The sequence below is a fragment of the Panthera pardus genome, unplaced genomic scaffold (genome assembly GCF_024362965.1).
Source record: "Panthera pardus isolate Hobbes unplaced genomic scaffold, ASM2436296v1 HiC_scaffold_27, whole genome shotgun sequence".
Taxonomy (NCBI): Eukaryota; Metazoa; Chordata; class Mammalia; order Carnivora; family Felidae; genus Panthera; species Panthera pardus.
The window spans coordinates 97073667-97101453 of NW_026526843.1; the positions used below are offsets into that span (position 1 = coordinate 97073667).

Consider the following 27787-nt stretch of genomic DNA (forward strand, 5'->3'; position numbering starts at 1 on the left):
CTCCAAAATTTCAAGCTTCTGTAAATATCAATAAATCATGAAATGTTTATTTTATTTCTATTGAAGTGTAGTCGGCATACAATATTTTACTAGTTTCAGGTGTACAACTAGTGATTTGACATTTATGTACATTATGAAATGATCGCTGTAATAAGTCTAGTTACCATCTATCACCAGAGTTATTACAATATTATTGACTGTTTTCCCTGTGGTACACTTCACATCCCCATGACTTAAGCATTTTATAACTGGAAGTTTGTACCCATCTCCCTGCTTCCCCTCTGACAACCACCAGCTTGTTTTCTGTATTTATGAGTCTGTTTCTGTTTTGCTGTTTGTTTGTTTTGCTTTTCAAAAAAGATTCCACATAGAAGTGAAATCATAAGGTATTTGTCTTTCTCTGTCTGACTTATTTCACTTAGCATAATGCCCTCTAGGTCCATCTGAGTTGTCACAGGTGACAAGATTTCCACCTCTTTTACGCCTGAGTGATATTCCATTGTGTATATATGTCACATCTTCTTTACCTACTTATCTATCAGTGGGAATGTTTACTTTTGTAATCCAAATTGTACATTGGTAAAATGTATTGTGTTACTTGAGTAATAGTGTTGTTTATAACTTATCATTTTGAGAAGATACATTTGAAATCAAGATCATTAATGATTTTTAGAACTTTGATGTAGGAGCTAGGTTAAGGTTCACGTTTCATAAAGGTTTAATTGATGCTTACCCTCAGAAGTTTTTCGGATCATTTTTTCCACAATAATTTTTTGGCTTTTGAAATCTGGACAGTGACTTAAGATGATAACAGTGGAGTAGGTTGAGTTTCATAATGGTTCTTATGCATATAAGAATCCCATAATAATTGCAGTTATCATGCACTTTCTTGGGTTCTTACAGAAGATCAGGCATTCTGCTAAACACTTGATATACTGTTCTTTAATTTTTACCACAATCTTATTAGGAAAGTATCACTGCTCCTGTTTTACTTAGGAGGAAACTAAGGCTAATGATAGAGCTAAGTAACCTTCCCAGGGTGATAAGACCTCAGACCAGAGTTAAGATTCAAACACTGCCTCCACAGCCCTTGGGTTTTACAACCACGCTCTAGCGTACATGATAATAAAGCACTGTCTCCTCTCACCTGTAACCCAGAGAAGCCAAAATATTCAGAATTGAATTGTATTTTTTTTCACCTACACACAGCGCTGGCCACACAATGTGCAGTACAGTGAAAAGTGAAATACAGGGCCCCTTGTTCAAAGAGCAGGAAGGAAAGTGCTGTTAAAATTAAACTATAAAGCTGTTTTCCCTTATTCCATGGTCTCTCTTTCTTGACTTGCCATTGTGTTTTTTATTTGCTGTTGAACTTCATACTGAACAAAGAAAATTAAAATTTTAAAGTATTAGCATGGGTTTTATTGCTCATTGTTACATTGTGCAATTGCGGTTGTAAATGTAAATATAAGACCATTTAACTCCTGCAGAATCACCGGCACTATACAATTTGTATTTTGTAGCTTGTGCATGCCTATGTATTTCATTCTTAATGTGGAAACATTGCACCACTAACTTAGCTGTTTTTATTTCACTTCTCGATAGGTGCATGTTCTACTCCTATTCTGTACTTTCATCATTCTGATGAGTAAGGCAGGATTGAAAGGACAAGGAACCCGGGGTTGCCCTTTCCCTTTCTTTTTGTGTCCTCAATTTCAGCCTAGATGGTTGGCTAATATGGGAACGAAATACAAGTAAGAAGGGATATCCAAGGACTCTGTGGTCATTCTTGTTTTCTTAGAATTGCCTTCTTTCTGCATTTGAACCAAGTTCTGGTTCAAACAGAAAGCACGAGTTCTTGGGGCTGTTAGTGCCATCGGTCGTTCGTAGACATACTTCCCTTGGACGGGCTTGAGTGTTGCTCCATGCCCGCATAGTGTGTGTCCACCCGAATTTTATGCTCATGGCACGTCAGTAACACTATATGCAAATGGGGGTCGACACACATATTATACTTACTTCCCCTGCACATTTCCTTTGTCACCTTATTGGACTTCACTTCCATTACCCACGTTCAAAGATAACATTATTAAGGGCAGTGTCAGGAAACAGTTAAAACAAGCAAGGTATGTTTCTGAGCCTTGGGGCACTGTACCACTGCTCAGGTTGCACAACTGTGAAGCTGCTCTTGACTACATACATCTCCCAGGCTACCTTTGTGTGACTTTTCTCCTCTTAATGCTGACTTTGATATCTGTTATTAATAGTAATTAGGGATGGAGAGAAAGGATACACCATGGAACTTGTTCAAACCCCTAAGACCTTCAGAAATTTGCCTTGACTTTGAGGTGGGCCCATGCAACTAGGTCTCTCAGGGTCCTTGTGCTATTCGAGATACTAGAGTTGGGTGATCTTGACCTATCAGGATGACATATTTCTGCCAGTTCTCTAGAAACACATGAAGAATGCATCATTTGATGAAAATATCACACAAAGCCCTCCCCCAATGTCTCTTCATCTTAGAGGACTTAATAGTTGAAGAAATTTTTAATAATAAAGTTTCAAAATAGGAGCATTTGTTGGAAGAGCACAATTAAGTTGGTGCTGGCAGCTCCGTGGGATAAGGCCCAGCATTGAGAGGGACTAGAAATTCAAGGCAGACCTGTCAGAGGAAAGCCATCAAAAGGGGGGATTTTTTTTCTAGACAAGATCATGCAGTCTCCCAAGTAGCTTCTGCTTGTTCTATGCTACCTCTTGTTTCCTTTGCAGAACGCTGTTTGTTAGGGCCTGGTGTTTGCTTAGTGTCTTTGGAGTATACAGAAGATTCCTCTCCAAACACTTCTTCAATATTTTTGCTCTGCTTCACTGTGTCAACACTTTGTTTGTATCCCCTACTTCAGCAGGAAACCCTCTTGAATGCCGTCTTTCTTAAGATATTTGAAGCCCAGCAATGTACCATGAGTGTACTTTACCCAAATAAAAATTCATGCACATTTTCTTATTTACTCGAATCGTTACCATTGGCAATTGCCCTAGTATTAAAGCAGCGGACACATTAGTTACCCCAAGAGTTGTCTCCTGGTACTTGGTAGTATTGGTCCCATTGCTTCGGAATCCCCGCTAACACCCAACCAGGTTTAGAGGTCAGTGTTCCATCCTGGAAACTAACCTGTTATCTACAGGTGAGTCTTTTAAAGTCTCCATTACTTAGCTAGAGGTGGGGAGGAGGTATGGACATGCCTAGTACTCCCACTACTCCAAAAGAATCTTTCCCCATCAGTTTTCTCCAGTCACTGTACTTCTTCTTCTATACCTTCAGCTAGGTAATGGGCTGAAAGTGGTGGGGCCAGTCTTCTGGTTCCTTCTTAGCAGTGCCTTCATAGGTGGCCTGGATCTTCTCGTTACAATTATGGACTATGTACCTGTTGTTCTCAGCTTTATTCAGAAATTCAGAGTTTCAAGACAACTGTTGGGAATCTTACTTAACATCCTACTAATTAAATGTGGAAGCAGGGGCACCTGGGTAGCTCAGTAGGTTGAGCCTCTGACTTTGGCTCACATCATGATCTCACAGTTCATGAATTCAAGCCTCCCAGCGGGCTCTCTGCTGTCAACATAGAGCCTGCTTCAGATCCTCTGTCCCCCTCTCTCTGTACCTGCCTCCACTCATGCACTCTCTCTTTGAAAAATAAATTAACATTTTTAAAAGAATGTGGAAGCAAATGCTTCATATTTTACATCTCGTAAGATAATGCCTTCCTACTGAAACCATGGCCTTCTGGAAATAAAAGCTTAATTTATAGAAGTCATCATACTGTTAGAAATTTCAGTTGTGTGAATGAGGTATTTCTGTTTAAATTTCATCTGTTTCCCTCATTTATTTTCAACCCGATAACTTTATTGCTCTTTAAATTTTCAGAAATAGTTCATTCCCTTCTCTTGGGAAGAGATGTTTCCTTTAATGCCATTGCAAAAGTATGTAAATATAATACCAATAATGCTTATGTATAAATGATTGAAAATATAAAATGAAAAAGTTACCTATGGCTGAAAATGGGTAGCATTTAAAATACAGCATGAAGAGATGATGTATTAATTCATTTTTACTATAATCCAGAAAAGCTTTAATGAAATACTAATTTGAAGTGGATTTCAACTGCCATTTGAGAATTTGTGTGTATGTTTGTGAGATGTTAAAATGCAGACTTGGTATTGTATGTGTCTGCTGTTCATGTCTCTGATAATGCAAGTGGACATTTCTAGCATTTTAAATATTTCATTCGATTTATCATGTAATGTACTGGAACAGTCTGCAAAGATACTCATTGTATAACACCCAATTTATTTTATTGTGCAGCACTTGGAAACTCCTGATGATATTGGCCGTTCATCAATGGAGACTGAGGTAACCCTGGACAGTTACCAAACAGCTTTAGAAGAAGTACTCTCATGGCTTCTTTCTGCTGAGGACACATTGCAAGCCCAAGGAGAGATTTCTAATGATGTAGAAGAAGTGAAAGAACAATTTCATACTCACGAGGTAAAGCAAAACGTTGATGGATGAAACCAAGCACATGACTTGTCATAATGACAAGTCCCTCTTTTTATCTCAGTTACTCTGTGAGATCCTTGTACTTTGGTAATTTAGCTTTTATTTTGAGATGGAAACAAATCAGTGTTGATGGGCGTGGGATTCCAACAGCCTGCATTTAAAGTTCTGTCTTGCAGAATGACACTTGAAGTTGCCGAGATCTCATTTTGCCAGTGACTCATGCCAGGGATATGAGAGCCCAGCTCCCTTCTCTTGGGTCAAAGCGATGCTGAGTTATAACAGTCACTCTGGAGGACCCATGTGGTATCAGGCTACACCGCCCTCCATGGGAGACTTTTCTTGAAGTGACACCCTTAACTTGCTTTCCGCCCCTTTGCTGTCCTATTTTCTGCTACTTTGGCTCCTTTGCATGTCTTTCTTGGAGCTTTTACTTAGTACATCACTTGCATACAGATCCTTATCTCAGGATCTGCTTCTGTGGAAGGCGACTTAGGCTGCTAGTTGCCCTTAATTCATATTTAAAACGCTATTGGGTTTTCTTAAATAAAAACTCACATCCTTTTACTGGAATATAATTTACCTGGGCTACAAATTGAAAATTGCAAAAAAAAAAATAAATTTCAAAACCATAATGATTTACCTAAAGCGCCCACTTTTTCACCTTCTTTTCCTGTCAGGGGTACATGATGGATTTGACATCTCATCAGGGACGAGTTGGTAATGTTCTACAACTGGGAAGTCAACTGATTGGAACAGGGAAATTATCAGAAGATGAAGAAACCGAAGTACAAGAACAAATGAATCTCCTAAATTCAAGATGGGAATGCCTCAGGGTAGCTAGCATGGAAAAACAGAGCAAGTAAGTCTTTGTTTTTAATTCCTAAAAATAGTGAGTTTGGGACTTGCATGATTACTTTGATGCAGTTTCTCGTTTAAGTTGGGATTCTCAGTTTGCTCCTAGAACATGTAGCTCTTTTTAAGGGCATGTTCAGATTGTACTTTCATGTCTGTTATATTTTGTTTTTCACTTTTGTGATTGATGTGGAGAGGTTGGATAGAAGAGCCATTATCTACAGAACTCTGCTCTCAAAGTTGCCAAAATTGTTGTCACAGTTAATATTTTCTAAGTTTTTTCCAAAAATTAAAATGTGACCATGGAAGGCAACAGAAATGTAAACAGGAAACCATGCACATAAAATCATCTGTTAGGCACAGTTGACAGGAAACTTCTCTTCTGAAGGAAAAGCTTTCAAAATATTAGTTTCTCATGTGTTTATGGAAATCTTCTTGAAAAAAAAATACTTCTAATCTATGTTTGGAAATCCTTGTGCAAGTACTATATGGTAGTGAATTATTTTAAGAATACATATTGACTTTATCAAAAAAGAATTTTTGAGGTATTTGTGAAAATGGCATGTTTCTTATAAAGGTAACAAGTAGATCTCATCATTCTGGATGTGTTGCTTTGATTTATATTGTTAGGTGTGTGTATTCATGTAGAGCCTATCGAGACAAGATAGATTTATTTTTAAATGAAAAGAAATGAAGTGCCAACTGTGGATTTGAATACATTAAGCTAAAGAAATTGTCCAAGCGCCTTAAGTTTACTTAGCTATTATTTATGAAGATTAAAAGCTTTAAACTAGGACCAAAGAAGCTCATTAGATATGCTGGGAAGATTGCTATTTCAGTACTAAATTATAGTGTGACAATAGGGAGGGGGAAAACACATTTTTAAACTCCTGTCTTTTGAAAGAATAAATAAGGCATATGCAGGATAGAATTTTCACAAATATTGGTATTCCAAACCAGGAGATATGAGTCTCTATACATACTGACGTTTTCCCCTGATGTGCCCATTTTAATGATTACAACTAACCCTAGAAGTTAGAGTTACAACAGCTATATTCTAACAATTGAGTCAGTCTCATATCCATGCCCAAGGGTTGACTCATTTATTCCCCCCATTTATTATCATAAATTATAAGATACAGAACCTCTCTTACTTATGGTCGTGTCTCAACATTCTTCAGGTAGCAACTTCCTATTTTCACTGATCTGTGCAACTTAAAGTAACCTCAGATAAAATTTGCTTGTCTTTAAAATCCCATGGTAGAACCACTGTCTACTCCTTCCTATGTTCTCTTTTCCCGTTCCCTCCTGGAGGCTAAGTGCCCCCATCAAACCCTCAATCCCTTTTTAAATTTTTTTTAATGTTTATTTATTTTTGAGAGGCAGAGAGAGACAGAGTGTGAGCGGAGGAGGTGCAGCGAGAGCAGGAGACAGAATCCAAAGCAGGCTCCAGGCTCTCAGCTGACAGCACAGAGCCCAGTGCAGGCTCTAATTCATGAACGATGAGATCATGACCCAAGCAAAGTTGGATGCTTAACTCCCTGAGCCACCCAGGTGCCCCACCAGTCCCTTTTTTTAGGTAAGACGGACAATATGGCATGAAGTGTTCATGCTAATCAATTAATTACCTTTGAGACTGAGTTACAAGAAAAGGTGAATTCAACTTAAAATCCCAAATTTGTAGTCAGTTTTAAAAGCAAGGTTACTTTAAAAAATGCCTGTCTTGAAGGGATATCTACTATCAGATGACAGATAATAGCATAGATACACATACGTGGATGATAGTGCACGTGCCCATATTTACACACATACACATGCACAAACATGCATACATACATATGTGTGTATGTGTGTAATTTCTTTACCCCCATCCTGCTGGAGGATGGAAAAGCTAAAATAACAACATCAGTCCTTAGCTAAGATTGACATAAAACACCAGTTTGTCCTGGGGTCCCTGGGTGGCTCAGTCAGTTAAGCGTCTGACTCCTGATTTTGGCTCAGGTCATGATTTCATAGGTTCGTGAGTCCAAGCCCCACATCAGGCTCCATGCTGTGGAGCCTGCTTGGGGTCCCCTCTCTCTCTCTCTGTCTCTGTCTCTCTCCCTCCCTCCCTGCCTCTCCCCTGCTCGCTTGTGCGCGCTCTCTCTCTTTCTCTCTCTCTCTATAAATAAATAAACTTAAAAAAAAAGTTTGTCCTGAGGGAAGATTTGGGCACTTTGGTATGTGTTTAAGCACTTGGAATGATTATTAGGAAGGCAAGGGTGGCCTCTTAGCTGGCATAGTTTTTGCTAAAACACAGAGTTTTGAAAATGAGACGCTAATATGGAACCACCTGTAGCACACAGTCATTTCTGGACAGTTTATTGAAATACCCATACACAAAGTATGATTTTGCAAAGCAAATCCAGAAATCTTTTGTAAGGTTGTAAAAGTAAGTCTTCCATATCACTTTCCCTAACTTTGTGTGTATTCATGCATAAAACCTATTAAAATCTAATTGAGATAAGCCATTATGCAAACCGTGCTGGACCTGATTCTTAATAGATTTTTTTGAAGGAACCAAAGAGCTAATTATGACAATAGGATATCATCAGTATTTAAAAAAATAATAATAATTCTAGGTTTTATTTCATGCTTTTATAGATTGCTACCCATTCACTTTCTATTCTCATGAGCTTTGTTGATGATGAGCTTCATAGGGAGCATCACCTATTCTTTCCAAACCTCTGCATCCTATGAAGTAGGAAGGCATGATAAATTGCTAGCAAACAAAAATGGATCAGTCTACATTTCTCATCTCTCCCTCCCATAGACAGAGTGTGGATAGACCCCATCCCAAGTTGTCATCCCTGCCTAAGCATAGATTTTGTGATGAGAGGAATGATAATTAAAGTTTGTCTGGGCATATAAGATATAACCGAAACCATGCTAGGATTCTTAAGTTGCTATCTTTTAATAAACGTAAAAAACAAAACAACAAAAAAACTAACTGGGAATACAAATAAGCTTATAACTATATATTATGTATATATTTATATATGTACTATAATTATACACACACACACACACACATACGTGAAACTCTACACACACACACACACACACACACACAAACAGAAGTATTAACAAATATTAATGGAGTACCTCAAGATATCAGATACATTTCCAGGCATTAGGGACAAAGTATTGGTCATAAGAGTTTAAGTCCCAGATCTCCTTTAGCTCTAGAGAGGCTGTTAAAACAAGAACCCAAGAGGGACGCCTGAGTGGCTCAGTTGGTTAAACTGCAGACTCTTGAATTCAGCTCCGGTCATGATCTCATGGTTCATGAGATCAAGCCCCACATAAGGCTCCATGCTGACAGTGCACGGAACCTGCCTCTGATTTTCTCTGTCCCTCTCTGTCTGCCCCTCCCTCACTCGCACTTATTCTCTCTCAAAATAAATAAGTCAACTTTTAAAAATTCTTTAAAAAAAAAGAAAGAAAGAAAGAAAGAAAGAAAGAAAGAAAGAAAGAAAGAACCCAAGAGAAAGGTGCCTGAATGCTTGGTTAAATGTCTGACTCTTGGTTTTGACTCAGGCCATGATCTTACATTTCATGAGTTTGAGCCCACATTGGGTTCTGTACTGGCAGGACAGAGCCTGCTTGGGATTCTTTCTGTCTCTCCCTCTTTCTCTGACCCTCCCCTGCTTGTGTATGCTTTCTCTTTATCTCTCTTTCTCAAAAAAAAAAATGAATCAACATTAATTTTTTTTTTTTAAATGAACCCCAGAGGATGAAAGGCGGGAGAAGCATCTCCGTATCACAGTGCCTTTTAATCTCCTCAGAAAACTTACTCCTAGCTGATATTTAGGGTTTGTGATCCAAGAATGTTATTTCTGGGGTGTTAACCATTTAATTTGAATTTGAATGACAAGAAGGAACTTCCATTTGTTAACCAGGAGAGCAACATTTCAGGCAGAGGGAGCAGCCAATGCAAAGGCACTAAAATAGGAACAACCGGCTTGTTAGAGGGAGCGAGGATCAGCATGAGTGGAAAGTTGCAGGAGGGAAGGTTAGGTAGTGGAGGTATGAGACAGGGTTAAAAGAGAGGTAAGGGTCCCCTCTTGTATGGTGGTGTTAGGGTAAGAGAAAAGGGCTTTGGAGTTCTAGTGGAAGTGCAAGTGTTTGAGGATTTTTTTTTTTTTTTTTTACCTCAGTACCTGGAATTCATCGTCTCACCTCTTGGAAGAATGAAGAGGTGGACACAAAATGAACAGCAGGCAAAGTTTATTGGAGTATGAGATCAGAAAGTGAGAATAGTATGAAAGCTCTCTTTGCAGAGACGGGGCATTTAAAAGTGAATACCCCCCACTATAGGCAAGGGTCTTTGTTTTATAAGGTTCTGGTTGCCCCCTCTTTCCCTTCTCCCTTGTTCCTTCTCAGGTTCTACCCTCACTGGCTTCATAACTCTACGTGCTGGGTCCTCCATTCATGACTGGCTCCATTCCATTGTGTGAGGAATCAGACTAGGGTCATACTGTCCCTCTTATAGCATAAGCTTTATGCTTTACTTATTTTAGTTAGATATTTTGATTGTCAGATTACTGAGGGGAACCTGAGGGGGAGTAGGCGGTGTCTGTTACATTCTGAAGAGGAACCTTATGTCCAAGGGGGTTTGCCGTGACGCTCCCAGCACCGTTCCAAAAATCTGTGTTTTTCCCCACCAAGGGACCTCAGGTCCCAACGTTTCCCTCTCTGCCAATTTGATCCTATCTTTCCCTATCATACAAGAAAAAGCCACCAGAATGTTTTAAGTAGGGGTGAGACAGGTAAAGAACATCTCAGTCATGCTACTGGAAGAGGAAAGGGCAGTTATAAGGTCATTGAAGTAACCCAAGTAAAAAATGACAGATCTTATGCCAGGTGGTAGTTGTGGTATACCACGAGTATATTCTGTTATTTTAGCCCAACAGTTAATTTATAAACTACTCCTGCTATACTTAGTTTTGTTATTTCTTTGCCTTTTTAACAGTCAGGATCCTTTCTTTTTAAGTTTAATTTATTTTAAGAAAGATACACAGAGCAAGCTGGGGAGTGGCTGAGAGTGAAGGCAACACAATCCCAAGCAGACTCCATGCTGTCAGTGCAGAGCCCAGTGCGGTGCTCAAACTCAGGAGCTGTGAGATCATGACCTGACCTGAAATCAAGAGTCGGACACTTAAGCAACTGAGCGGTTGCCCTAGTCAGGATCCTTTTTGCTTTGGAAATAGGTATCCTTGCATTATACACATAAATGTTAGCTATATACAGGTCGCATCTAGGAAGTACTATGTATCCTACAAACCGTTAATAGTTATCAAACAAGGAACTTAAAAATATATAGGGGTAACAAAATGCTCCTATTTCTACCTAACCATAAATCTACTCAGATTTGCCAAAGGGATAAGGCCTCTCTTTCTTTTTTTTTTAATGTTTATTTATTTTTAAGAGAGAGAGAGAGAGGCAGAGAGAGAGGGTGACACAGAATCCAAAGCAGGCTCCAGGCTCTGAGCTATCAGCACAGAGCCCCATGCAGGGCCCAAACTGGTGAACCACGAGATCATGACTTGAGCTGAAGTCAGAGGCTCACTGGAGTGAGCTGCCCAAGCACCCCAGGTCTCACTTTCTTTTTTTTTTTTTTTTTAATTTTTTTTTTAGTGTTTATTTATTTTTGAGACAGAGACAGAGCATGAATGGGGGAGGGTCAGAGAGAGAGGGAGACGCAGAATCCGAAACAGGCTCCAGGCTCTGAGCGGTCAGCACAGAGCCCGATGCGGGGCTCAAACCCACGGACCGCGAGATCGTGACCTGAGCCGAAGTCGGATGCCTAACCGACTGAGCCACCCAGGCGCCCCCAGGTCTCACTTTCTTAATCACCTGTTTATGTGAACTGGGGTTGCATACTTCCCCTCTGTGATTCTCACTTACTGATTGTTGAAACAGCAGCACTTCTATGAACCTGGCACACCTTGAGAAGATATCAGCTGACATAGAGTATGAAAAAGTAGATCGTGAATGCAAAATAATTACAAAATGCAAAGAATGGTCATCATCGTAAATAAGATGACTAGCCATAGGCTAATTATTTTAACTCTACCATAATGGTTAACAATTTGCTTCCTATATATTTTTCACTTTTTTTCCCCTGGCTTGTTCTAATTGCCTCTTTGATTTTTTTCCCCCAAAGGCCGTGATCTTGGGTGTGTTCTCTGGGGGTGAGGGAGTATGTTCAAGGTAACTGAAATTACATTTGAAGTTAAAATTTTGCAATGGAAATATAAATAAAGAAATGCCAGTAAAAAACATAAACATGCAGATGCTTCTCCCTCCTTTTTTCCTCTTATTACTCCATTTCCATTGGATTCTTAAATTCTATAAATTTCTTTCCACTACAATTCTGATACCTTCATAGATGTGAGTTGATGATGAAGCTAATGCAGTAAAGAAGTTTGTTAAGGTAGCCTTGGCACTAACGTATGCTATCGGTCAATTAAAAATCTTTATTTATGAAATTGGAAAGAACTAAGTGCCCCTGATTGCATAGTTAAAATAAAATAATGAAAACAGGACAGTGCCTGTTGCCATCCTCGAGTTGGCAACCTTATGGACAGGAGGTGAAATCATTTTTGTTTGGATTCCTTTTATGCTGGAGAATACCCTTCGGATGGTGGGAGGTGAGGGAGAAGAAAAAGGCAAAATTTCCAACTGTGGAAGCATGAGAAGACAACTGGCATATGGACAACAGCAAATCTTCTTCTCTATGAATAAGCTAATTAATTTGATTGAAAAATGCAACCTGCAGAGAGAAAAAGAGATTTCCTGACATTTCTACAAGGACTCATCAAGATAAGCACAGCAAGTTCCGTCAGCTTCTCTGATAATTGTGGTTAGGACACGCAGGGGGAAAGTAAAGCCTTGGTGGTGGTGAAGGAAGAAAATGAAAGCAAGTCAGGAAGGAGGCCAGGTGAAGTTACATCCTGGTTTACATCAGCAGGAGGAGAGATCTGAATAGTATGTGGGTGAAAACGCAAGCCCTAACATGGCAAACAGTAGTGAATCACCATCAACACTTTGGAGAGAAAAATATGTCTCACAAATTTGGTTCATCTCTTTTCCCCCGAGTGTATGTTCCAGTCTTGAAATGAGATGGCCTTTGTAAGTGAACAGAGCAAAGGAGATGCTGAACAAATAGTGGGTTTTCTCCCAAGTGAAGTAGCTGACCTATCGCATATGTGAATATAGGAATGAATGGATGAACAAATGAATTAATTTTTCCAGGTAGTTCTAGTTTGTCAGATAAATGTGTTGTAGTGAGCGTTTTAACGATGCAATATCTCAGACTCTTGTGTGTGATTTTATATCACCATTTTGTTAATTCATTTTTAAATTCTTCTAACAATGTTACAATGAGAATTTCTTAGAGATCGAGGTGGAGGTGGTTCAAGAACTAGTAGGAGCAACATTCCCTGAGAATTTATTAAAAATGCAGAATTAGTCCTCCGTCTGATCTATGGAATCAGAATCTGCCATTTAACAAGATCACAAGTGATTCCTAAGCACGTTAAAGTTTGACAAGAACTGATCTTCTTGGCACAATTACGGAATAGTATAAATCCATACTCCTTCTTTGTAGACCACTATTTTTAATATCTTTTGTCCCTATTTTTCTATCAAGGGAGGGGACAGACAGTTGAACTATTTTCTTAGAAGCTCCATAAACAATGCTGGTGATGTCTAATTTAATCCTTCAATGGTAATATTATCTCACACGGGTGACTAATGGAATTGCAAGATTTTTGTGAGAGAAGAAACAAGAGGGACAATGTGTGCGTACTGACAACTAATCACTGGCCTAATAAGCAGCAGTAATTAACATACAGCAATCTGGTCAGGTTGAAATGGATATGACTGACCATCACAATTTTTTTTGTGTAGATAATGTGCAGTTAAAATATGGATAGTCCTTTTCAAATATGGATATGACTGACCATCACAATTTGTTTTTGTGTAGATAATGTGCATTTAAAATATGGATAGTCCTTTTTCAAGTAATAACAAGTATATGATTCTTATAGTTTAAATTACAAATAGGAAAGCCCAATCTCTGGAATTTTTAGAAATGAGAGTAGAGAGTAGGATTTTTTGGAAGAATGCTTTTTCACAAAGATAAACAATGATAATTAGAAATCCTTGAGTTGGCATCCTCAAGTTGGCAACCTTATGGACAGGAGGTGAAATCATTTTTGTTTGGTAAATTAAGTTTAGTCATTCATTCATCCATCTCACTAACAATTCTTATCTACTATATTCCCAGCACTGTTTTAGATACTGGGGAAATCTAAGTGAACAAAGCAGACTAACTCCCTCTTATTAAGCTTGCATTCTTCATGGGAGGAGACAGTTAAAGAATAGTATAATGTATCAGTTGGTGAGAAATGACTAAAAGGGAAGGAAAGCAGGCTATAGATTTAGAGAAGGAAACATCATTGTGTGTGTTATCGTATGTATGCACTCAGGGAAGGCCTCTCTGATGAGGTAATATTTAAGCAGAGCCCTAAATGAAGGGAGGAAATAAGCCATGCAGGTAGCTGGGGCAAAGGCAAACAAATGGAAAATTCCAGAGGCAGGAGGGTGCTGGCCATGTTTGCGAAACAGTGTGCCGGAGCTGACAAAAGGAAAAATGATGTCTTTGTGATTTAGGACTAAAAAATGGTTCAAATTAGGTTAATAGACATCCTTAACAGGAGCAGCTTTTATGGAAATTGACATTTTAATAATCTGAATTCTGATATTTCAGATTGGGAAAGTTCCTGTTTTTTGTATTATGTCTTATATTTGATTGATAATTCAATGATACCACTTACTCATTCACGAAATATTTGTCATGTGTCTTGTATATGCCAGGCACCGTGCCAGATGTTCTCTAGTGACACAATTTTTGAATTTGAGTAGGCTTCTATTGCCATAGAAATGAATGTGATCTCTGAGTGTCAACATTTCTCATTCTTACTAGTGATAATTTAAACAATCTTTCAATCATTGTATTTAATAGTAGTCCTTGGTTTGTGATGACATCTGCGAGTGTCTTCATCTACTTTGTAAGTATTTAATCAGGAAGATTGAATTGAGGGTTGCCATAATGTATTTGCCACAAGAATCTTTTCATCCAGCCATGCAGTTTCTTTATTGTGTTACTGTTACTATTTTGAATTTATGCTTTCAAAATGCAAATGAATTTGTTTGCATTTTGAACTTTAATCTTGCTCTGGATAGTTGAAGAATATCAATAATTAAACTGCTGTTGAGTTATATGGACAGAGGAGAAAAATAGATTAGGACTTGGAAACAGTGGTTCATTTTTGTTTCACAGAATCCTTTTTAGGCACACTGCTATTTCTCACATTCCATTCAGTGAACAAATAAGTATTCGTACGCATTTAATTTTGAGGGAGGGTTGACAATTTATTTTTATTTCTAGCCGTTGGAAGGGGAACTTCACAGGTGAATTCTTTCTGAGATACTTAATGTGAGGTCGCAGAGTAAACACTGGGGCCTCCAAGACCGGGCTGCAGGCTGTAATACAAGCTGTAATACAAGCTGCAGGGCGCTTTCAGGCTTAGTGGGAGCTTTTGATAAATGTACATGACCTGTTCTTGCTTTCTCTTCTGGCCCAAGAGACATGTCAGCATACCAGTTGGTGGGAGTGGGGGTGCCGTAGAGAGGAGGACGGACGCATTGGTTTTAGGGGCGAGGAAAGCCTCTTTATATGATTTGGTTAGACCTTTGCCTCTCTTCGTTCTCCAGTGGAAACTACTCAACTGGTAGTAGCTCGAAGACCAGTGTCCACTGTCAGCCTTTGCAGCCGGATTTTTTTAAGGGATGGTTAGGACTTGGAGGAAAGAGGATGTATTTATTGAGTCAGGGGGGCGCAGGGGGGCCACTGCACAGATGCACATACTACACTTTCAGAAATTCAGAATGGGAACTGGCCAACAGCGGTGGTGGACGCAGGGGTGGGAAAGGTGGTGGTAGCCATGTAACAGTGATGGTGAAAGTTGGACACATTTGAGGTCGTTGCTTTTACTGGATTCTCGGTTTTGAACCTTGTATTTCACACGGTGTTCATTATTGAGCGTTGATAAATGTCCCAAACCTTGAGAGCTGAAAACTACTAATGTGCTTCATAGGGCCCATTCATTACTGCCATACAACAAAAGCCTTTACGTATGTTTGTATATGCATTACTGAAACTTTCCTTTAAAAAAATCAATATCGCTTTCCTATTTTAAAGCAGGGTGGGGTTCTTTTTGTCGGTTTTGCTTTGCCTAGGATATATCACGCTCTGATTCTTACATTTACTGAAACATTATAAATATTTAAAATATCTGGTCATTTATTTTACCTTGTCACCATATGTGTGAGGAAAATCGGGTCTCAGTGTATTGTGGTTTCTACCATTAATGTAAACGTTATGCTAAGAGCATTTGTCTCAATAGCAACAACCGTACTTTTCATTTTGGTGAGAACAAAGAACAAAATTATCCATTGATGACAATCGCTATAAAAACCCACTAAATGACCTTTTTTTACCTTCTGTTTTTGTATCCTGATAATTACTGATATAAATGAAATGAGGAATAGGTATGAAAATCAGCTCTAAAAAAATAACATCAGTGCGGACAGTGCAGCATGATGGCAAAGTAGGCCCAAGGGCCAAACGACCTGAGTCCCAGTTTCCCACCTCCCCTTGTTTGCCCTTTGACCCAGGTATACTTTTGTTTCCCCATCTGTAAATTGGGGCTAAGATCAGTTCCTGCATCATTAGGATTAATTATAGTAATACATCTATTGTCTGACACACAATAAATATAATTTGTTATTCATATATAAAATGATATTTAAATGTCCCAAAGTGTACAAGGTCAAAATGATTATTTAGTAGATAATGTACTACTTATGTAGTGTTATTAATTTATAAATAATTCAGTAAAGACATTTTTATGTGTCCTAAACCTGTCTCCATGTTTTCTCCATGCTTCTGGTTCAAGTTAAAGCAACACACTCATTTTCGACCCTGAATATTCACTGGAAGCACCTGGTTGGATTTAAATTGCACTAAATCACCATTTTGTGATAGTTTTAATAAACACTTGCTGTGTAAACATCATCTTCATCGATCACTTTTGTAACAGAGGAAATGAAACAAAAACCTATACAAGGGGGTTAAAATAACTACATATGTAAGTATACTTCAGCCTTCCTGGAACATCTAGTTGTACATAAACAATTTGTGAGCTAAAATCAAAATTCTATAATCTAGTCATTAAAACCATTTTGCTGAGATTTTCAGGCCAACAGTTTGAATAAGGAAATAAATTAATTTTGGTGTTTATCAGTGTGATTTTAGTTACAAAATGGCATGCATTTGAAAGTAAAAAGTGCATTAAAAATTCAGTTTCTCTAATTCATACTGGTAGCCCTCCTTAAATCAAATATATAGGTTTTATTGACAGCTTAAATCATGTGATTGTATTGTATTTGCATGTATAACATGCATATTTTAACACCACTGAGGATTCTTTTGTAATTTGTAAATTCACATTAATATTTTACCTCCTTTCATTAGTTGTATTTCTTATTTGAGAATTGCATATAAGCAAGTCATTATGAAGTGTAGGAAATTGGGCCTGAGAACCTAGCTTATTAAATAGTTTAGCCCTCTTGGTAATTTAAAAAAAATTTTTTAATGTTTATTTCTGAGAGATAGAGACAAGTGTGAGCAGGGAAGGGCCAGAAAGAGGGAGACACAGAATCCGAAGCAGGCTCCAGGCTCTGAGCTTTCAGCACAGAGCCCGACGTGGGGCTCGAACCCACAAACCACGAGATCACGACCTGAGCTGAAGTCAGATGCTTACTGACTGAGCCACCCAGGCGCCCCTTCTTGGTAATTTTTAATAGTAAGTCTCTAGGATTTATGAAGTCTATACATTTACATATTTATTAGTATATTGCCTACCATATTATTGTGTTTTCATAAGTAGTTTTATATATTTTATAATGTATTTCCATAAAGCCCAAGAAAACACTAGTTAGACTATAAAATATAGGCTGAGATTTAAGAAAGCATGTACAGTTTTGGCATGTATAAATCTGTCTAGAGAACCAAAATTTCAGAAAATCCTATTTATATTTATTGCTAGATAATTTAACTCAGGATATAATTCCTTATAAATATTATGTGACATAATAAAATACTATGGATAAAGACTGCCCAGTAAGGATTCCTTGCTATGGTCAAGCCAGTTATCTGTTGGTGTAGACCTGTGCTTTCCAATATGGCAGCCACCAGCCACATGCATCTTTTTAGTTGCAAATTTAAATTATTATAATTAGATATGGGCTAAAATTCAGTTTCTCATTTACATACACTAGCCATATTTCAAGTGTCCAACAGCCACACAGGGCTGGTGGCTATAGTACTGAATAATGCAGATACACATTTACGTTGTTATAAAGATCTATTGGGCAGTACTGGCTAGAGTAGAAATGCTTTTCTACAGTCCAACAAAGTCTCTGTAAAGCAGACTCTATGTTTGCACCAATTTCCTTTATGTTCATAGAGGTATGTCCCTGAAGCAGGGTGTGGAGTGAGAGACAGATCTTCAGTAAAATTATTTGGAAAATGGTATTCCTTAAAATGCTTTTTTACTGCAACTAACAAATAACCCAAATCCAAGTGCCTTATAGTATCACTTCTTAAGGTGTGATCTATGGACCAGCAGCATTGGTATCCCTTGGGCATACAAATGAAGACTCTCAGCCCCTCTCTAGACTTAGAATCCACAGTAGAACATATTCCCCAGGTGATTTGTATGCACATTAAAGTTTGGGAAGCCCTGGTTAAAACCATAAGGATGTCATTGTCTTATATTACAATAAATCCCCTGGTGCGATAGCTATACGTTAAGTATATGACTCCATAGTGCCATCAAAATCTGAGGTTCTTTCTTTTTTTTTTTTATTAGGGTATAGTTAACATACAGTGTTATATTAGTTTCAAGTATACAATAAAATAATCCAACAATTCTGTATGTTTCTCAGTGTTCATCAAGCTAAGTGTACTCTTAATCCCCTTCACATATTTCATCCATCCCCTCACCCAATACCTCTCTGGCAGCTACCAAATTTCTTTTCTTTTCTTTTAAATTTTTTTAATGTTTAGTTATTATTTTTGAGAGAGAGAGAGAGGAGAGAGTGCAAGCGGGGGAGGGGCAGAGCGAGAGGGAGACACAGAATCCGTAGCAGGCTCCAGGCTCTGAGCTGTCAGTGCAGAGCCCGACATGGGGGCTCAAACCCACGAACCGTGAGATCATGACCTGAGCCGAAGTTCGGCGCTCAACTGACTGAGCCACCCGGGTGCCCCACAAATTTGTTTTCTGTATTTAAGAGTCCATTTTTTGGTTTGTCTCTTTCCTTTGTTCGTCTGTTTTATGTCTTAGGTCATTGTATGAGTGAAATCATGTGATAGTTTTCTCTGACTGGCCTATTTCACTTGCCATGATAGTCTCTAGTTCCTTTCAGTTTATTGGTTTTGGTAGCCTCCTTCTGTCCTTAAATGATTTTACAATTGGAAGTTGGCTGTAGCAGTTCCCAGCATCATATCCTGACATGCTTCTGTCTCTAGATGTTGTCAGAACTATCTCCAGTCTGGCGCTAGTTTGTTCTAGTTCCACGGCCTTCTCCCTCCATTGCCAGTCACGTATTTATCCTTCATTTTCCTTTCGCTTTTACAGGCCTTTCCAAATGACCACCTGAAAACCATAAAATGAAACCAAGGAGAAAGCAAACTCTTTTCTTGCCCATGGGTGGTAGATTTTTATTTTATGAATTTGACAAATGTCCCTAATTTATTTGCATCTTTAGAATGTTAGTTGGAAATGTGGAATTTCTTTTTCACTTTAATAATATTTTAAATTGAACAATATGAAATTGTCATTTTCATGGAAAGAAAACTCATGTATTAGCAGCTTCATATGACCCAACCTAACATAAAGAAGGAAGGTAAGTCCATAAAGAAGGAAGATAAGTCAAAGTTAAGAGCACAGACTTGGGTCACAGATAGTTTAGCATTTATACACTGTCTTAGCTTGTCACTGAGGCAACTTGGGCAAGTTCTTTAACCTTCCCAAATTCCATTGTCCTCAGAAATAAAAGAATAATGGTATTATCTACCTCAGTAAGTGATAATGAAGACCAAATGTAATTATTCGGTGTTTTTCAAACATGTCAGTCATGTTCCACCTTCACAATTTCTTTCATATCTGCACTCTTTTTTTTAAATAAAGTATTTATTTTGAGAGCGAGATTGCAAGCCACAGAGGGGCAGAGAGAGAGGGAGAGATAGAATTGCAAGCAGGGTCAGCCTCAAGGCTTGATCTCAACACGGGGCTTGATCTCAAGACCATGAGATCTTACCTGAGATGAAATCAGGAGTCAGACACTTAACTGTCTGAGCCACCCCGTTGCCCCTGCACTTTTATTATATTTAAGACTCCTTCTTAAAATAATTATCTTTACTTAGCTTCATCCTAAACTGTTTGATTTTATATATGCATTGAAGTTATATGTAGACTCACTGTATGTACGTGTGTATACATACACATGCATATATTGTTCAGCCATATAGATATATGCCAAGACATACTAAAATAATTTGATAAGTTTTTCCTTTTGCCATGAAAATCATTCTGCAAAGCACAAATAGATCTCATTCCATCATTTAGGATCCACTGAAATAGTGCATCTTATGGTTACTAACAGAGTTATCACACGAAAAGTATTGAATACATGTTAACCAATATAGTTAAAAATTTATTTTAAAGATATTTTCACCCAAGGGGTAGTTATCCCCCACCCCTTTCTAAAGTTACCCCTTCTTCTACCACATTTAAAAAAGGGGCATTTGTGTTGCAAAGGCTTCTAAACAGGCTTCTGATAGCAGTGCCTCCTAGTGGTTGTTTCTGTCTCTGCTCAGGCATTGCCAGGAGCCACTGTTCATTCACTTCCCTGCTGCTCATTCTGAGAACTCTGGCTTGCGATTCACCTGCATATATTGAGGCTGTCTATTTGCAGGCCTCAGTGAGCAGAGGAAGCATAGCACCTTTTACCACCTATTAACTTATTCCATATAACGCCTGCACGGAAAGCAGTAAATAGTGACCAGACATTACTGAATAATTAAGAGTTTCTAAAGTAACAGCCTTGGGAAAGCAAAAACATTTTTGAACATTATAGTGAAAATAATTATTCTTAGGGTCATCTGAGTGGCTCAGTCAGCTGAGCATTCGATTTTGGCTCCAGTTGTGATCTCATGGTTCATTCGAGCCCCACATCAGGCTCCGTGCTGTCAGCACAGAGCCTGCTTCGGATCCTCTGTCCCCCGCCCCCCCCCCCCGCCCCGCCCTCTTTGCCTCTCCCCCACTGGCACACTCTATCTCAAAAATAAACATTAAAAAAATTATTCTTAAAGGCCAAAGGAAAGCCATACAAAGTTCACTCTTCACAGAGGCTTCCCCCCAGGGACATCCTACTCACTAGGAGTTTCCAGCATAGGTATGGAATTCAGTGAATATCTGTTGAATGAAATGTCTGTCTAAAAGTTTACAAAAAGGAAGTAAATATTTTAAAATTAAATTGCTTATTAACTCTAACAAATGTATGTTGTAATAGTTCTTCAAGTATAAATAACATTGTGGGAATTTTTCTTCAGTTTTTGAAAGGTGAGATTTGTATCTTAATGTAAAGACAAACTGGGCAGGAAAAACAACAAAAGTAAAGAGTGATACTGTAGCTAATTCTCATGAAATCTTATTCTCGGGTCAGTTCTCAAGGGGTAGACTGAACCAATAAAGTGAATGATTTATATACTTTACAATGTAAGGATGATATTCTTTACTAAGAGGCTTAAACTAGCATCTTTGAGTTTTTGCTTTTACTTAAATGGGTGCTTCTTCATTTATGTTACTGCTCATAAAAAGAAGATGACTGCCTTTTTTGCTTGATAAATGAAAGCTTATTCTCATAGGCTTTTGACTGCAGTGTGCCTCAGTGAACATGTGTCTGTGAAAGGTAAAAGATCAGTAAATGGTGAAATCTAAATTATATTAAACCCTCAACTATGTGTGTATTTTGTGTGTTTAAACCTGCTGACTAATGGAAATTTCTGGTAAAAATTTTATAAATCACAATAGTAAATTCCTAATTCAAATTATGTCTTCTTTATTAGTGTTATAAGATTAATGTTCAGCATACTGTAGTTTCCTAAAAATGCTTTAAACCTGTCTTCATGAAGAACATTTACTTCAAAATAGGTATTAACACTTCTCATTTGAGTCTCATATTTTTATTGTATGGATAAAATAACCTGTTTTAATTTTCATCCTCACCATGCAGATTGATAAGCAAGATGTTGTCCCTTGTCCCTGATCCTGGCAATCTATCTGAGAAGGTTTAAGTTGGTTTTAGGGCATATAGCCAGGCTTTAAATTCATTACCCAGCCCACTGTTGTTTACATCTTTGTAAACAATACATCTGTGTCACTTATCTATTTCTGCATAACAAATGTCTCTAAATCTTAGTGGCTTAACACAATACTTTATAATTACATCATGATTCTGTAGAGCGGGGATGTGGCCAGGGTTCATCTCGGTGGTTGTTCTGCAATTGTGATACGGCTGAGGTCACTCTTTGGGCTGCATTCAGCAGGAAGCTCAACTTTTAAGATAGCATTTTATCCTCTAGAGTCACTTACAACATTGCCTCTCATCATTCAGGAGTGTAGCCTGGTCTTCTAACAGCATGGCAGCTGGGTTCTGAGGCAGAGTAGAAATGCTTCCTTGTTCCCTTACAGCATCTATACTTGGAACTCGTAGAGTGTCACGTCTGCCCTGTTCTGTTGGTCAAAACAAATCACAAGGCTAGTCCATATTCGTGAGGATGGGAAGTAGATTCTGGGGCAGAGTGGCAAAAAATTTGTGGCCATCTTTAATCACCATACATACTAAAATAATGGAGGTCTAAATGAACCATTTCCAGGATATGCTGTTAGTTCAGTTATCAGAGATGGGTCACACTTTACTTAACATGTTCACATTTAGTTAGTTGTGTGAAACTTTCTAAAACTCAAGATGTATGAACTATAATAAGTCGGAGAAAGAATAACTTCAGTGGTGATTAATCATGGGCTCTGCTTCTCTTCTTAATGTCTGTTAGATGCCAAACAATGTGAACATGCCATAGATTAAAACGTCAACAGTTTTATCTTCTAGGTTTAATAATAATAAGTAAAGTTATTTTGATAGAGGTAGTAATAGACATCGTTCACATTTTCAGCTTACATAAAGTTCTAATGGATCTTCAGAATCAGCAACTGAAAGAGTTAAATGATTGGCTAACTAAAACAGAAGAGAGAACAAGGAAAATGGAGAAAGAGCCCCTTGGACCTGATATTGAAGACCTAAAACGCCAAGTACAACAACATAAGGTTAGTATATTTAATGCTGTTTGCTTTCTTCTGGAGAACAAACTCTGTGTATACATATGTGTTTTATATACACACATTTATACATATATCAGGGTTTACAGGTAGGAAAGAATTAAAGCTTCAGTTAGGAAGAGTTTGAGAGTCATTTTTACCTAATATTTTCTGAAACGTTTGTGTTTTTCAAATGTGGCATAATTAGGCTTTTCATATTTGAAAAAATATCAAATGCATTCCTGGAGGACAACAACACTGGATATGTGATTTATTAAAGTTTTGGTTTCTTGGAAGAGGGACTCTGTAGGGATTACTTGCAATGCAAATTAAACTAATAAGACATGATTTTTTGTACGTTTTTACCTTCAGTTCAGAAAGTCTTAGAACAGGCGAAGTTTGATTAAAATGAACATCTGTAACGTTGCTTTTGTATGAAATACAGAATCTATTATTTGCAATACTTCCATCATATCTTTTTTCAGTTTATTGGTATATTTACAAGTTAGGCTCTTTGGTCGCCAAAAAGCATTTGTTGTTTCTGTGAGTAGGACTTCTACAGGTTTATTTCTTTTTTTTCTTCAGTATCCATTTTTTAAATTCAGATAAAATTGACATATAACATAATACACATTTTAGGTATATGATATAATGATTCAAAAATCTGTTCACTCTGTGAAATGATCAGAATAAGTCTAGTTACCATTCCTTACCATGCGGAGTTGTACATTTTTTTATTTTGTGATGAGAACTGTAAAGATGGACCCTCACAGCAACTTTCAAACATGCACTACAATATTACTGATTGTCATACCAGGCTGTACATTGCATACAGATGATTTACTGTTTTAGAAGTGGAAGTTTGTCCCTCAGCCGTTTTGCCCACCTCCTCACCCGTCTCCCCTCTGGCATCTACCATTTAGTTCTCTTTATCTGTAAGATTTGTTTTGTTTTCTATCTTCTGCATATAAGTGGAATCATATGGTGTTTGTCTTTCTCTGTCTGACTTACTGCACTTAGCTTAATACCCTCAAAGTACATCCATGTTGTCACAAAGAGCAAGAATTCATTTTTTATGTCTGAGTATATTGCAGTATGTATATATGTATGTATAAATACATACACACACACACACACACACACACACACGCATGCCACATCTTCTTTACTCATCCATCAGTGGACACTGAAGTTGTTTCCATATCTTGGCTATTGTAAATAATGCTGCAATGAACATAGGAGGACATACATCTTTTTGAGTTATTGTTTTCATTTTGTTTTGATAAACACCCAGAAGTGGAATTGCTGGATCATATGATAGTTCTATTTTTAGTGTTTTGAGGAAACTTCATACTGATTTTCATAGCGGTTACATAAACTTACTTTCCTAACCACAGTGGACAAGGTTATTTTTTTCTCCACATCCTCCCCAACACTTGCTATTTCGTGTTTTTCTTTTCTTTTCTTTTCTTTTCTTTTCTTTTCTTTTCTTTTCTTTTCTTTTCTTTTCTCTTCTCTTCTTTTCTTTTCTCTTCTTTTCTTTTCTCTTCTCTTCTTTTCTTTTCTTTTCTCTTCTTTTCTTTTCTTCTTTTTTTTTTTTGATAATAGCCATTCTAACAAATGTGAAGTGAGAGCTCATTATGGTTTTCATTTCCATTTCCCTGATGATTAGTGATGTTGAGCATCTTTTGATGTGCCTGTTGGAAAAATGTCTTTTCAGATCGTTTGCCTATTTTAAAATCTGATTGTGTTTTTGTTGTTGAGTCGTTTAAGTTCTTTATATATTTTGGATATTAACCCCTTGTTGGGTATATGATTTCCAAATATCTTCTCCCATTCATTAGGTTATTCTTTTCATTATGTTGATGGTTTCCTTTGCTGTGCAGAAGCTTTTTGGTTTGATGTAGTCCCATTTGTTTATTTTTGCTTTTATTATCTTTGCTTTTAGAGTCAAATCCAAAAAAAAAAAAAAACCTCATCACCAAGACTGCTGTTATGGAGTTTACCACTTATGTATTCTTTTAAGAGTTTTATGGTTTCAGTTCATACATCAATTCTTAATCCATTTTGAGTTAATTTTGGTGTATGGTGTAAGTGTTGTCTAGTTTCATTTAAATGTGGTTCTGCCCTTTTTTCAACACCATTTATCGAAGAGGGTGGCCTTTCTTCATTGTACGTTCTTGCCTCCTTTGTTGTAAATTAACTGACCACATACGCATCATTTATTTCTTGGATTTTTATTACATTCCCTTAATCTGTGTGTGTGTGTTTTATGCCCAAACCATACTGTTTTGATTACTATAGCTTTGTAATATAGTTTGTAATCAGAGAAGATCACGCTTCCAGTTTGTTCTTCTTTGTCAGCATTGCTTTGGCTACTCAAGTCTTTTATGGCACTGTACAAATTTTAGGATTGTTTGTTCTAGTTCTGTGAAAAATGCCGTAGGAATTTAGATGTGGGTTGCATTGAATCTGTAGATTGCTTTGGTAATATGGACATTTTCATAATATTAATTCTTCTAAGTCATGAGCATGAAATATCTTTCCATTTATTTGTGTCTTCTTCAGTCTTTCGTCAATATCTTGTAGTTTTTAGTATATAGATCTTTCACCTCCTAGGTTAAATTTATTCCTAGGCACTTTATTCTTTTTGAAGCAATTGTAAATTGGGTTGTTAAGTTCTTAATTTCTCTCTTGGATAGTTTGTTGTTCCTGTGTATAAACACATTTTTGTATAATGTTATTGTATCCTGCAATTTTACTATATGTATTAGTTCTAACAGTTTTCAGTGGAGTCTTTAGGATCTTGTGTGTTTAAAGTCATGTTGCCTGCAAATAGTGACAGTTATTTCTAAGTTGGAATTTTGAAAGTGCTTCATTCTAATAGCCATTATAAAACTAGCTCTGGGTTTTACTATAGGAACAAGAGCTTGCTCAGTCCATCAAGAAACACACACACACACACACACACACACACACACACACACACACAGAATAACCTTCATAATTGGTCCAGAGTAGGCTTGCCAAATCTGGGAAATAAAAATCCAAGAAACCTAGTTAAATTTGCATTTCAGATAAGCAACAAATACTGTTTTAGTGGAAGTATGTCCCAAATTATTCACTGTTTATCTGAAATTGAGATCTTAGTTGGCATCCTGGATTTTATCTGACAACTCTATTTAGGATTCTGTGGTTCTTGGATTCATGGCTTTGAAAGGAAATATCTGCTCCTTCAACTCATTCCTGCTAAATCTGCATCTCGCTCAAGTTTATTGTCTCTTTTTATAACATTTTTCAGAGGTAGCTTGGAAGTTATTCTTTGCAGATGCAAGATACTGTTCCTTCTAAGTCGCAGAGTTCTTTTCTTATGTAATGAGCTTCTGATTCAATAACAAACAAGGCTGGCCTTAGCTTTTGCCGCCCTCACAGCCATTTTGGCCACAGGAGTTTACAGTGGAGCAGTATGGGGACAGCTATAGCTATGGTAATCCACGTACTCTGCACCCAGGGGGAAAAAAATAAAACATCAACTGTATTCTAATTTTCATGTGAAAGTTGTGATGAAAAGAGGCTAATTTGTCACATAGGTTTTTTTTTTTTTTTTTAACGTTTATTTGTTTTTGAGACAGAGACAGAGCATGAATGGGGGAGGGGCAGAGAGAGAGGGAGACACAGAATCCGAAGTAGGCTCCAGGCTCTGAGCCATCAGCCCAGAGCCCGATGCGTGGCTCGAACTCACGGACTGCGAGATCGTGACCTGTGTTGAAGTCGGACGCTTAACCGACTGAGCCACCCAGGCGCCCCTGTCATATAGGTTTTAAGTGAACATCTGATAAAGAACTTAGATCCAGTGCTAGATGTCAAACTGGACCACATTTCATGTGTGCATCATGCACTCCTATTGTAGACACTATGCAACCCTCTTCCCCTTGGTCTGCCCTGGAAGTGTCATGCAGACAGTTTCTGTATACACTAATGGCTTCTCTGTGTCTGAAGACATTTGCTGCCACAAGAGAGTCTCAGCTAGTTTGGGGGTGGGAAGGAAGCAGAGTTAGTGCTGAGAGCTTCCATTAATTAACCCATGAGGAATGGGAGATGATGGATAAATGCCCAAGAATCCTTGGCCCATGGTAGGACAATCCCAAGGTGTTTCTTAATTCCCACAATCCCTCAAAGGTGTCCCGGCAAGACTGGGCCCAGGTGTCCATGAGGTAAACTGCCTCACATTCTCACTCATAATGCCTCCTGAGATCACTTCCCAATTAAACTCTTTGCACCTAAATCCTTGGTTCAAGATTGGTTTGTGAAAGAACTCAACGTGACAGCCTTCTTACCTGGAGGCCAGAGTACTATCCAGCTTTGACACCAAATAAATGTGTAGTTTTCATAAGGGTCACCTAGGGGGCTCAGTCAGTTAAGTGTCTGACCCTTGATTTTGTCTTGGGTCATGATCTCACGGTGAGGTCAAGCCCCGAGTCCGGCTCTGCTCTGACAGCACAGATTCTCTCTCTCCCTTGTCTCTGCCCCTCCCCTGCTAGTGTGCTCTCTCTCCCTCTCCCTCTCTCTCAAAATAAATAAATAATCTTTAAAAAAGTAATTACTTTTTCTCATGTTCTCCATATCTTCACATTGGAAATAATACTGGTTTTAACTTTTCTGTTGGTTTTAGAATGTGAGGCTTTTTAGGAAAGGGCAAGAGTAAGGCTGGTAACATCAGAGGGAATGATGTTGACACTGGACCTCTGTAGTATGAGGAAGCCAGGAGGGATTCCAAAAGAGAAATGGCAGAATAATAAGAGAAAGCCTGACAATTGATAATACTCTT

At 38.0% G+C, this 27787-nt stretch overlaps 1 protein-coding gene across 16 annotated transcripts in view; it reads left to right on the top strand.

The window, feature by feature from the left end:
• DMD (dystrophin) overlaps window positions 1-27787 on the top strand; it is a 2111713-nt gene that overhangs the window by 650851 nt on the left and 1433075 nt on the right. For all 16 annotated transcript variants that reach the window (XM_053892047.1, XM_053892050.1, XM_053892044.1 and 13 more), the window contains 3 exons: window positions 4358-4540; window positions 5230-5411; window positions 22818-22968. In XM_053892047.1, the coding sequence (XP_053748022.1) occupies window positions 4358-4540; window positions 5230-5411; window positions 22818-22968 (516 nt within the window). The remainder of the gene's footprint in view (window positions 1-4357; window positions 4541-5229; window positions 5412-22817; window positions 22969-27787) is intronic.